The 13,728-nt window shown below is 43.8% G+C and overlaps 1 protein-coding gene across 1 annotated transcript; it reads left to right on the forward strand.

Annotated features, from left to right (window-relative positions):
- The first annotated feature begins 2,009 nt into the window (after positions 1-2,009).
- Positions 2,010-13,728, forward strand: LOC139213503 (smoothelin-like protein 2). The gene is made up of 14 exons (XM_070844214.1): positions 2,010-2,117; positions 2,257-3,165; positions 7,259-7,319; positions 7,405-7,554; positions 8,439-8,597; positions 8,726-8,890; positions 9,962-10,165; positions 10,270-10,419; positions 10,564-10,626; positions 10,735-10,792; positions 10,907-11,032; positions 11,120-11,234; positions 11,645-11,796; positions 13,049-13,728. The coding sequence occupies exons 2-14, from the start codon at positions 2,602-2,604 to the stop codon at positions 13,173-13,175; spliced, it is 2,094 nt and encodes a 697-aa protein (XP_070700315.1). The 5' UTR covers positions 2,010-2,117; positions 2,257-2,601; the 3' UTR covers positions 13,176-13,728.

Genomic DNA, 13,728 nt, shown 5'->3' on the forward strand with positions numbered 1-13,728 from the left:
GATGTTTTTGGAGATTTGGCTTTTAGTCTGGAACCTGCTGTCCATATCGCTCACTGTTCCCGCCACGGCTGTGTAGCTGACTTAAATGCAGCACCTTCACAACCTTGAACACTTCCTGCCCCACATTATTTTTGATAGCATTCTAATTTTTCATACATATATATCAGATTTGATGCATCTGTTCTTTTTTTTTTTTGTAGCGTGACCTTTTCTGAAGAGAGACTGGACTGAAATAGCTAAAAAATTATTGATGTATGAGGAGTTATGTACTGTAGCTGCAACTTGTGAATTCAGAGCACCCCTTTAAAATTCAATAAATTTGATTTGATAGACTGTTTTGAAGAAGTCTCTGTCTTGTTTTCCTTGTCTGAGTTCGCAGGACATTTTATTTTAAAGTATTTCTCTGTAACATTTCATTCAGCCTTTAGATGTGTGCATGTCAGCTAGTTTTCTTGTTGGAGGAGATCTGATTTGTTTAGAAAGGGACTTTTCCTTTCTAGGAACAGTTAACATAAAGCAGCTATATTATTATTTTTGTATTAAATGATGTAAAAACAACATGTTAATGTGACGGAGGTCGTAAAAGACATAGTGCTGTACTTATTATCAGCTTGTCTGATACTATCTGAACCATCAGAGAAGCGAGCAGCGACTCAGACGACCGTTTGGTGTGTTTCTGAGTATAGGACATGATCACGGACCACTGCACCACACAGTCCCATCGGTGGGTGCAGGCGTCTCATAAATAGTTTGGTATTAAAAGACGAGATGCTCTGAAATCTCAGTTTACTGCTCACCATGGAGTGACGGGTATTTAGGGAGCAGTGAGTGAACGAAGGAGGGATAATTCACTAAGGCACTCTCTTAAATAAATCTCATTGACTGCGTGCATGCTCTTTGGCACAATATCACAGCATCATGAGCCTCTCTGGGTTTTAAATAACATAACACAACAATCACAAGGTGCCAAAACCTGCAGACAGAGAGAGATGGGACCAAATAAAAGGCAACATTTACAAGAAATGTACACGAAACTTGCAGAGAAGGAGGCCGGAGACGACTGTCATCATCTTAAATTAAAAGAAACCTGCATTTTCTTTTCACATGCTTTGCTTTTCCTTTGGGCTCTCAGCTGTAATGTGAAGTCACGGCCACCCAGAGGCGCTGCTGATCTCCTGAAGAGAGACGAGGAGGGCGGGGTAGTGAAGGCCATCCTGCCTCTGTGGTTGGTTCATCTGACGCTCTGATGGTAAGAATAAAACGAGTAGAACTGCTTTAACTTGATATCAGAATAAAGGGGACCATGTTTTGTTTTTTTTAAATAACTTTTAGAGCACTTCTGTAAATTACATCATTATAATCAATGCAGGGATGTCTATGCAAGCTGTTTCCTTCAATCTTTAAAAACACAAGCAGGTTATAGAAACAATAAAAGTAGATGAAGAAACACAGTGCATACAAAATGAGCTAAAACGATCATTTTAAATTTAACACTTTGACTTCAAATATAACTGGAGGCATGATATTAGACTTTTGAGTAATCACTAGCATTTTCATCCGTCTAAATGTGGAGACGTGCCCTTTTTCTCATTGTCTTAATTTGAGATATTATGGGATGGCAAGCAGCATCCAAGATGTGAGGGTCCTTTAGGTGGTATGATGCTTAATTATGTCATCAAAAAAGGCTTAAAACTTAAAATCACAGCCTCGATGTGCCTTTAATATTAGTTTGAGTTTTGTCCCTTCTCACTGATCTGGTCTTCCTCCTCTTGTTTATGTTCCTCTCAGAATGAGAGTGGTCTTCTGTCAGACTTGAGGCCTTGAATGACTTGAAACTGACTCCCAGGACACTGCAGTCCTGCCGTCTAGTACCGCTGTTTTACCAGCAGCAGGAACGGCGACAAAAACATTTGAATAATTCCGGCCCCTCCTCCCCATTTGATCTTTTCCCGCCCCCTTTATGTCCCAAAATACAGAAGCGAACCTGTTGCTCCCGAGCTCAGGAGGCACTGACAGCTCAGACAACACACCGGGCTGGGGTGGCAGAGCGAGACCTCCAGGAAACTCAGAGCAGATAACAAAATCTTCCTGCTACTTCAACTGGATCCCTTCGAAAGGTTAGTTTGATCATTCCTCAACGCCTGCACGCGCCGAAAACCTGATCTGCCCGTGCAGCACGTAATCTCTTTTCCCAAGATGACATTGTGCATGAGTTTTCCATGGCTTATAAATAACAACTGCTCTTCCTTTGACCAGATGAGAGGAGAGGGTAAGAGAATACGCACGTTGAGAGAGATCCTCCATGGAGCTTGATGGGACTTTAATGAGCTGCTGTCAAGGAAGGAATCATCCTGAAACCCAGGTCGTCCTTTAAAACCCTTCTGCATCTTCAACTTGGCATGGGACGCCGTGGATATCTTTGAAAGTTTTTCAGACTGAAGGAGTTTGTAGAGATTATAAAAGAAGTCAAACCCTTCACTTCATCATAAAGAATCTGAATCTGAGAAGTGAGACAAGATCGACAGAAGGTTTGGTTCCTGAGCTCCACACCGACCGCCCCATTACTCGTCTGACTTGAACCTCAGGGGTGGTGACGAAGCCATGGATGAAGCCACAGAGGGTGTTCAGGAGGCGATGGTTAGCGAGGCTCTGGTTCAGTTCAGAGCCACCTTGCAAGCTGCCGTAAGGGAGGTGCACATGGACGTCAGCGCTTTCAAGCAGCGCATAGAGCAGAGGGTGGAGGAGCTGTACGTTTCCAACGGACCGCTGGCCGGGGCGGTGACCAGGCTGCAGGAGGAGAACCTGCAGCTCAGGGCGAAGCTGGAGGCCCTCGCCCGCCTGGTGGAGGGCCTCGCCGGGGTGAAGATGGAGAGGGGTCCTGCTGAGGTGAAAGGGATGAACATGGAGGGTAGTATGGAGAATGGACATGCAATGATACAGTCAAAGCCCCAGGAGGCCCAGAGAGGCCTGGTTAACCCTGGAGGATCAGAGAGCAGCCAGTCGAGCCAGACCGCTTCCACATCCTCTGAGCCATCAGGGTCAAGTGGAGGGTCAAGCCATGCTGCCGCTGCTGCTGCTGCTGCTGCTGCTGCTGCTGCTGCCGCCGCTCCCTGCAGCGCCCCGGCCCCCCCTCCATGGAGAGCAAAGAGACACGCTGAAATTAACGTGAGTACTTGTTCTGTTTGTCTGCAGGTGATCATTGGATGTGTGTGTCCATGGTAGAACAAGAGGTGCAGCGTGTTATCCTCCATTCAGTTTGGGCTTGTTAGCTATTTGTTGTTTACTTTGTTCCTGGTTTGACCCTAAATCATTACTTGGTAACTACTCAGAATTTTGTGCGACCAAGCTTTCGGAGACTAGAAGTCTAGTTTGAGTAACAGATCCATGAGTTTGAAGGCTTGTCAGCTGCTACAACAATTCATAAAACCATGAAACTGAATTTTACAAATCGGGAAAGACATCATATGATAGTCATTTCATTTTTTACTGCAATGATCAGGAGGTAAACAGTAGAAATGCAGAGCTCCATCTACTTTGTGTTTGATTAATCAGCACCGTGAGCTGACAGATTTATACAATTTTGGCACAATTGCTTTGTGTTTTTTCTTAGAAGTCCTCTTCGTTGGCAGCCTCACATCGCAGTGGCCTCATAAAAGATGTTGTGTTTTTCACACCATGCCATCGTCTGTCTGAAAATAACCTTGTTGTTACTGAACCACTTGTTTGGTACCCTACCGTGCCAATGCCAGCAGCTCTGTCTTTGTGTTTGGAGGAGGGTACTTTGGCTCCGACAGGCACACCTGGCTCTGGACTTAGCTCAGCAAAACTCTCATTCACAAAGTCGTGCTTATGTAAGGCGCTCAAACAGTGTGTGACTTCCACATGTCCCGAATGATCACTCAGAGACCACCGTGCTCATGGGAAGACATGTAACACACATAACCCTCCAGAGGATCAGACGTGCTTATGAACGGGGCTTCCCTGATCTATAAAAACCGTCCATTTGAGGAAGTGGATTAGAGTCAGGATTTGACTTTATGTAACGGGGCCCAGCTAGAATTTGAGGATTCTGCAGTATGTTTGTCTAATATATATTTAACTTGTGACTCCAGCACTTATCTGGGGAGCAGCAGCAGCACCAGCACTGCTGTGACGGCTCTGCATCACCTGACGGTATTATTAGACACCATCATATCTTTGTTTTCGATTGCAGGCCAATGATGATAACCACCACCATTACCATTACCATCACGGGGATTATATCCTTACATTGGCCCGACTGAATTTAGGAGCAACCCCATCACCCCACTCACACTTCCCTGCACCCCCCGCCTCGGCCGTCTTCTGCTCACGACCCCTCTTTTAAAACAGCAGAGCCTTTCAAAGGGCACGTGTATTTTTGGGTCTGTGATTTGGGACTGAGCTGCAGCTCTTTGGAGCTCTATGACAACTTTAGCAGCCCTGCGACTTCCTTAAACACACACATGAATGGAGAAAGGTACATTATGCAAGTCTGAATTATCAATTCATAATCAATGAAGTCCTAAGACTGTGTTCAGGTGTCTAGTGGACTCCCTGACAAGCACGAACAGTATGTTACGTGCTACATGCAGGGCTCATATTGTGTTGCATTTTAATGACGTAACTCACATGCATACTCAGAAGCAGCATTTATAAATAAATCTCTGTCCCTTAATCGCTCAGGCATCTTGCTTCCCGGCCAATCCAAGTCTCAAATCTCCTAACGGAAAGTTGAATTGCGTCTACGTCGCTGTCAATCATACCCCCATCTCACACCCTGAGAGGGACAACCAGCTGTCCTGTCGAAACGCACACCCTGCCAACATTCCTGTCCACTGAAATCACCTGGTCTTTTCCCAGCCGTCAGCCCCCCACTCTGACGTACCACAGTTCAAACCCCCCATACAAAGATAGCCCACCGTTCCATCAGTTCATACTCTGCTCGTTTTTTAAAAAATCTGGTGAGTTTGTGCAACTCCTTGAAAACCTTGGAGGCAGGTACCTTGGCATCACCAATGACCACCAGATGCTGCACACAGTTCATGCAGCTAACGTGTTAGCAAACAGTCACATCTATTAACTCATCCAGCAAACACAAAGTCCTCCGTAGCTGCTAAACGCTCCACTATGTTCACCAGCTGAGGCCGAACTGAACAGTAAAGCTGCTTCCAGAAAAACCAAAACAATAAGCTGAAAGTTGCTGAAACGCTCCACAGAGCTGAGAGACACCTTTCCAGGAACAATTAGATTTACTGTTTACATAAAACTTTTGATTAGAGGTTCCTAACTGTCTGATTGATGGTTGGATAATCCAGTTATCTGGTTGGGCAGAAATGAAACCTACTCCATTTTAATATAATACTCACGCCTCTATATGACCTATGTAAGCAAACAATACTATCAGCGAGACGATTGGCTTCATTGGCTCTTTCTATGCTGTCATTCTTTTATTTATCTTTTATTATTTACACTACTGCTTATGTCCGCAGGGATCGCTAAAATCTACACAGAATCAAAGCTCCATGCAGCAGCTTTAATATCTGGGGAATTTCAAACCTGAAAAACTGGTAAAATGTGTGAAATTTGCCAAAAGGTGTCAAGTTTCATTTCACTGCAGCTTTAAAAGTCGTCATCGTTTGTCTTTAATGGTTAAAAACTGTGTGACCAAATGTGTTTTTCTCTCCTCTGACATAACAGACATGTCCTGTGTTTGTGTGTGTTTGTCCAAAGTGTGTTTGCATGTTTCTAAAACAAAGAGCTATGGAGGTAAACCCAGCCACAGGTTGCAGGGATTAACGGGGTCAGACAGAGCCAGACTGTCATATCCTACAGGAGCTACCGTGGAGCCCACACATCACTGTGGTGCTAATCTCCCTCCTGACGACCAGTTGACGGACCGGCTGAAATGACTTTATTGCGCCGCTGCCAGACCCCTTCTTGTCTCTGGAAAGCAAAAGGCCGGGGGGTGGCAGAGGGGGCAAATACAGGCCAGGCTCCAGGCTGATATACATAGGCGCTGTTTGAACCGCTCAGGCTAACTCCCTGATTTCCAAAGCATCCATTTGGGGCTATATTGGGACGTAAGAAGAGTGGAGCGGAAACTCTTGCAAAGGGGCTGATTGCAAAATCTAAAATAGCCTCTCAGTGGGAACATGTGTTTGTTGGCCACAGCTGTCATTAAGGGAGAAGTTTTCAGCTGCTAACAGCTGAAGATCACACTGTTAGAGCACCAGCACAGATTAGCATTAAAGACAGATTAGCCGCGGATGATAAAGGTCCAAAATTAATCTGAGATCCACAGCATGCAGCAGTCTGACAGACAAAAGAACCGTTTGTTGTGAGCGAATCAGTGAATCATTTAGCTTTAAGTAAGTAAGGACCAGCTAAGGGTTTTGTACAATTCTTCATTCAAATGTTTTTCAGTTGTTAAAGATAGTAAACTACAAAAGTTTTGGGTAGATTAGATGGGTAGATGGTTGTCACAGCGTTACATCATGCTCATTTCTATCTCGCCATTTTGTGTGAGACACAAGACACGGGCGTGTCTTCATGAAACATTTCATTTGAAATCAGAGGAAGGTATCAGCGTGTGGTAGCAGCATGAAACAGGTCAGGTGGGGCTGCTGGTCTCACCTGTGATGCCCGTTTGATGTTACTTTCATAGTGAGTTGTTGTGAAACTTTAGTAAAAGCTAGACTTTCTTAAACACTGTGAATCCCCTCGTTTTAATTGTCATTGCAGAGATTAATTCAAACTAATAATCAGGATTCAGATAGATAGATAGATAGATTAGCCTTTATTTATCCCACAGTGGGGAAATTCACAGTCAGCAGCAGTTCACACATACACACATACTGGATAAAAGTATAAAAGTATAAATATATAAAAATATAACAAATAAGATACAAAAAAAGGAGGAAAAAGTATATATATACTCATGGTTTGCTGGTCATGGATATTGTGATTCTATTCATTCTAAATCTAAATTCATTTGGTGTCTCTAGTTTAAAAAATCAAAAGTTACAAATGTTTTTTGAATTAATTTAACTGAAATCCCATTGATAACTACAGGGACAACCAACCCTGTGATGGAGCTGCTTCTTCTTCTTCTTCTTTAAGTTCCCCTTTGAGGCTGTGAATGACCCCACCAGTGTGTGGATGTCACAGTTTTAATCACAAAAAGACACTAAAGAATAGAATCGCTGAATGTTTTGTACTCCTTGTCTTCATTAAACAGGGCACTGATGCAAAAGGAGAGAAAACTGTTGCCACAGCTGCACAAGAGAACGGGAACCAAGGTAGGCAGATGATCTGAGACGCTCCATGCAGCCGACCTGACAAGCTGGCCTCACCTGGTTGTGCTACTTCTGTCTGCCTCCTTAGAAAGCTCACCGGTGGACTCTGGTGCAGCGCAGACTGCCGAGGCTGCTTCCCAGTCCCACCGGCCTCTCACCGCCGCCATGAAACCCAGCCCAGAGGGTCCTGCCATAACCAGCTCCCTTCAGTCTACCGTGGACGCCTCCAACATGCCTGGTCAGTTGATTCCTGTTCATATTTTACCATTTTTTGTTTTTGAAGGCTCTATTAGACCTGCTGGAAGAGTTAAAAGCTCAAATCAAGTCCAAAAACACGTTCCAGTAACATAAAATCAAGGTTAGATTAGAAAAAAATGAATTGTCGTGGCAGTCGAGCAACAAAAAAGGCCACCTCAGCTCAATCTGAAGGCATTTTCAACACGTTTGGTTGAGATGATGATGATATGGTTTGAGGCTTTATTTATATGTTAAAACACAAAGAGTCACCAACACGCTGTTCACAAACTGTTTCACGTCCTCAGTTCCTAATTCCCTGCAGCACACATGACAGATAGCACACATAAAAACTGGCTACAACATGAAGTACGCAGCCTTTTTTCCAGGATTATAATTCTGTTAACTACCTGAAAAAAGACTCTCTCAGCACTTAAAGCTCTAATACGTTACAAATAATGACTGTTTGGCAGTGAAGCATAGAAATCTACTGCCATCGCTGTCAGTGATGGTTTTAGCCCATAAGAACCCTTTTCTCCTTTCAGTAAAATGATGGGGGATATAAAACAGACTAAATGGACCACGAGGAACACAAGAGATCTGAAATGTTGAATATATGTCACAGCTTTCTCATGAAATATGGTCAGGACAGGCTAATTGTAATGTAAAATTGTATGAAACTTACTTTTTAATAACAAAAACAAGCTGTTTAAAATGAGCTAGTTGTGTAGTGGAAATGGGACTTCTTGAGTTAAATTCAAGGATAAAGCTGCTGTAAAGGGACATTTCCAGGATATTTAAAAGGTCTGTGTCGCCGTGGGCTCTTATGGATTAAGGATGTGATTAATTGGACGACTGTATTCAGCTGATCTTTTTCTTTTCTTGCAGACCAGGAAGAAGCAGGTCTTCTGACCAAACCCCATCATCCCCTCACTGCAGTGACAAAGGTCAGCTCCGAGGCTCCGGCCGTTCCTCAGCCTCCTGCTTCAGTGCCCGACACAACCAAAGAAACTCCAGTAAAGTCAGTGGAGTCTTCTGCTAGATGTGGTGGGTGGAAAATCAGTTTCTGCTTTGTACTTCAACGTTTTTCTCCTTTTTTACGTAATTGTAGACGATTGCAGTGCTCAGTCACATACGTTTCACTTCATTCTTCATTCAGTTTCTTCCTGTTTCAGACGCTGATGAACCCCAGCCTCATCTTCCCGTCACTGCCATGACAACCAAATCCTGTCCGGTGGGTCTGACCGCCACCAAGCCCGCCCAGTCTCCAGCGTCGGTGCCCAAAGCAGCAGGAGCTCCAGCTCCAGTGGGGGACGCAGGGGATTATTCTTTCATAAGAGGTCAGCCAGTGTGTAACATCACCGTCTGCAGACTGTGGAGATGCATGCGTAAGATCGGTGCCTGCATCCTGTGATGTTTGCTAATATAATTTTGGACCTAATGTGTTAGAGTTAGTAGTGTTAAGACCTAATGCATTGGCACATTAGTAAATAACAGGCTGGAGATGACAGTGTTTACGGTAACATGATTATAACGTCCACACCTCCTATTATTTATTATCTATCTATTATTAACACCATGGCAACCACCCCGATCACTCCAGCAGCCACCTCATAACATCCTTGGCAACCCCAACAGTTATAGTCATCCAAGAAACTAACGGTCCTTTATTAGAGAAATATTATTGTTGTAGAAGAGAACTGAAGGGATGATTCTGATTTTTTTTAAAGTGGGGTTGTATGTGGTGTTTTTCTCTGTGGTTCAGCAATGTGCTGCTTTGATCGGGGCCAGAATAAAACATGTTTTAGCCAACTACAAGAAGTCCCACCTGAAAAAAAGCTATATAAGTTTAAGTGTACGCTATATTTATAGTATTTACATCGCCATCAGACAGCCAGTGACTGACGGGGAACAGAAGCCGTTCTCTCTTTCTCTTTGATTCGCTTCAAAACCACCAGACTCCATTGACAAAAACAGTGATTTTATCTCACAGACCACAGGAGTCTGACTGTCACACAGTTATTGAGGCACCTCCTGTGCTCTGTGAGGTAAAAAAGAAAAAAGATGACCTGTATAAAAGTTATAAAAGAGCATTCAAAATTAATTCTTATTCATTCTTTTTTATCAATGTCAATACATGAAATGATATATGAAAACGCTGCAGACTTCCTCTTGCAAGTATTTCAATTTTATGAGCTAAAAACTCTAAATAAAAGAAAATAGTAGGTTTTAGTCATGGATCCACATCGCTTCCCTTTGCAAGGCTTAAAACAATATTTGTAATAAAGATATTTATCCTCCGATGAGGGTTTTTTTCTGTCCCTTTGTGTATGTTCATGTTTTCAGGTACATTTTCTCAAGAAAAATAAAATGAGAAAATCATTTGCTCTGTTCCATGTTGGCTTGTGCAGGTAGGTGTGGGGGGAAGGAGCTGAAGTCCCAGGTGACCCCGGAGCACTCAGACTCTCAGGCTCATCTTCCTCTCACAGCTGTGACCAGGAGCAGCTCCGAGACTTCATCTGCACCCAAACCTGACCCGAGTCCTGCTTCTGCACCGAATCCTCCGGTACCAGAGTCCCCGACGACCAAGAGAGGCGATTATCCGTTTAGGCGCGGTGAGTGTAAAGTGTTTTATTCTGCTCAAGCGGATCATCGTCATGCAGGTACAGTGAATTTGCTCCGCTGAGTAAAAGTGCTGCTTTATTTCTCTTTTCATTAGATGTCATTCAGCCCAAGCCACAGCCGGCTCTCCCTGCCATGTCCACGGCCAACACGGAGTCTTCATCATCTGCCGTAACAGCTCAGCCCTCGAGCCTCTCAGCATCACAGGACGCCACAGTAAAACCTGGGGAATATCCCTTTAAGCGGGGTGCGTTCAAGGACCTGTCTCTAAAATACAGCTCACGTGTAGCTCCTTGTTTTCCTCTTCGCTCGGTGTTCAATATGTTATGATTTTTAAAAATTCTTCCAACATTTATCACCTTTGTTTTCTTGTCCCACCTCACCGTTTCAGTACCCGTCCTCAAGACGCCCAGTCCCAGTCTGAAGAGGAGTGTGAGCTTCCCTCAGCCTGCAGGTGAAGTGCAGCAAACACTCAGTACATTCGACCTGTTTATAACGGTTCACAGAGGCATCCCTCACCTGCAGGTGTCATCTCATGCCGTCTCTCTTCTTCACTTTGCAGAGAAGCTTCTTCCCTCCAAATCAATCATTAAATCTGGTTTCTCGCCCAACTTGGACAAGTAAGCCACGATCTTGACTCTCACTTTGGTGCGGTGAGGCTGCAAATTGACAAAGTTTTACAGCCTACTGGCAGCAGCGTCGGTCCAAATGTATCTGTGTCTGTTTCTCCACAGGAAGGCGGTCAAGGGAGGGGGGCTCGAGTTTAAACCGGATGCGATGAAATCACAAACGCTGCCGCGCTCCAACGGCGCTCAGGCCAAGCGGGCCCTCTTTGAGAGGATGAACTCAGAGCCCACAAAGTTAGTGGATTTTAAAATCAGCGTGCTCAGTGTCACGTGTCGGGGATGTTTTCTGACACTGTGAGTTTCCTCATTTCTCTTGAACAGGCCGAAGGATTCAAAGCCCAAACTGAAGCGCTCTCAGAGTTTCGGCATGTCCAGTGCCAGTGGTATAAAACAGATTCTGTTGGAGTGGTGCCGCTCAAAAACCATTGGCTATCAGGTATGACGATCGTCTCACATGATCTTCTTCAGCAGATGGAGTTGTAGGTGTTTCAAATTTCCTGAGCACGTAAAAGCTGAGGTTTCAAAGTTCCCTCTTGACCTTGAAAATGGCAGCTTGTACCAGCTGTTCTGGAGCTTTCGATCATCTCACATGATCATTTCCCTGGACTTTCTTCAGGAGACACAACTTAAACACGGTGCATCAGGCAGAACAAGCAGCCTTCATTTTTAATTAGTCGTTTTTGAGAAATTATTGTGTCAGCGAGGCCTGAAAGCACAAGAAGATGATAAATTAGCTTTAAGACTCTACATCTAGTGCAGACGACAGACCGCAGGGGGCAACAGATGAAAAGAAAAACAGCATTAGAGATGTAATATAATGTTACAGCATCATCATCTTTCCCTCAGAACATAGATATCCAGAACTTCTCGTCCAGCTGGAGCGATGGGATGGCTTTCTGTGCTCTGGTCCACTCTTTCTTCCCTCTGGAGTTTGATTACAACACGCTGGAGCCTAAAAACCGCAAACACAACCTCCAGCTGGCCTTCACCACCGCAGAGTAAGCTGAACGCACCGAGTGAGGCTGTGAGCGAGTGGGTGGGCTTTGCTTACACTGAGGTGCATTTGTTCTAAATATAGAGGTTTTCTAAGAGTAGTTGATGTTTTTGCTATTTCTAAAAGGACTCATAGTCTCTCAGCAAGTGTTCTGATGCACATCGGTGAACTTCAGACAAGTGCAAAACTGTGATAGTCCAGCACTATGAAGCTTTTGCTTTATGTATTTTGGTGGATTTTTATCGTAGCAGCTTCATAAGTCGACAGAAGTACCAACCCATGGGTTTTTTAGACCCATTAGCCACACAAAAACCAAGATGGCTGCTTGCTTTTCTAAGATGGCTGACATTTCCGGCCCCCAAATATTATTTTGGCGGCAACTTTGTGTAGAAGTGTCGATGATCTTACTATGAAATCATACATTTTTGACCAGATTTATAACTCCTGAGAGGCTGTTCCTCCTGTTTTCAGTCTTTGTGCTAAACGAAGCTTAAAAGATGGCTCTAATATTTTCTAATCCTGGGCTCTATGTTTATATATTTTGGGTTTGAAATGACTGGTAGACACAAAAACGTCTGGTCCAGTAGATCACCCCTGCTTACAGTCGAACAGGCAACAAAGGTTGGGGCAACCAACTAAATGCTAAACACACCGAACAACTAAAACATGGTTGTTTTTGCCTCTGACTGGCTCAGATTGTTGCTCTAAGTGACTGATAACATTGTAGAAAGGATCCGTACACAGACAGACCCGTAAGATGCTTTTTGTTTAACCAGAATATCGCTCAGTTAAAAGCCGCCAGACTCCATTGACAAAAATATGAATTTTACCTGACAGTACACAGGAATTGCTGGTCCGCCGCTGCTCTTGATCTTTTAGTTAGTTTGTGTTATTTTGTGACTTCTGTGTTTTAAAGATTCAGTTCGGATCTGAACTAACGTGTTAAAACACCAAAATCACTGCAAAACCCGACCAGCAACTCCAGTTGTCTGTGAGGTAAAATTATAGTTTTTCTCAATGGAGTTTGGTGGCTTAGATCTGATTGATATAACTAATGTTTGTGGTTAAACAAAAATGCTCTAAGTGGTCTTTCTCTGCTGGGATCCTTTCTGTAATGCTGCCAGACACTTCAGCACCTGCTCAGGCTCTCAGGCCAGGGTTCAAACTGGAAGCTCAGCGTCGTGTGTTTGGATGTGCTTTGAATGATCCCCTTGTCCTCAATAATTATGTTTTATAGTTACTCGTTTCTGTTTCAGGGAGCAGGCCGACTGCCTCCGTCTGATCGAGGTGGAGGACATGATTGACATGGGGGACAAGCCGGACCCCATGTGTGTGTTTACATACGTCCAGTCCCTCTACAACCACCTGAAGAAGTTCGAATAACTCTGTATCAGAGTAGATTACAAAGCCTAGATGTTACTGAGCACCGTGTGTCATGAAAACTTTGACGTGGAGCCCCCCCAACCCAAAAAAAAATCGGCCTCTGACCACCAAACTCTGCCAAATCCAGAAAGTTTGAAGAGTTTTATACTGTATGTGTGTTTAGAATTTATAGTGGACGGTTTTCTCATGACTTTCATTGTGATGCGTGTGGCTCTAATGTTGCTGTAATCAAACAACAGACGTTCACCACTCAGTTTAGATAATAATAATAATAATAATAATAATGATAATAATAATAATAATGATAATAATAATGATAATAAGTGTTTGGGAACATGAGCAATGTTACAAATCACAGAGTTATGAACCAGCACATCTATTCTACAACAAACTGGAGTCTTGTAATGTGGCAAAATAAAGTGATTTTGTAATATTTGTCATTGTTAGAGTGACTGTATCACATCATTGTGTCCCACTGCAGGAGCGCAGACAGACGAGGTCCAGAGGGGAAGTGTGAAGTGTAATTCTGTGAATAATCTAACCATTAAAAATG

Source organism: Pempheris klunzingeri, chromosome 14 (assembly GCF_042242105.1).
Source record: "Pempheris klunzingeri isolate RE-2024b chromosome 14, fPemKlu1.hap1, whole genome shotgun sequence".
Taxonomy (NCBI): Eukaryota; Metazoa; Chordata; class Actinopteri; order Acropomatiformes; family Pempheridae; genus Pempheris; species Pempheris klunzingeri.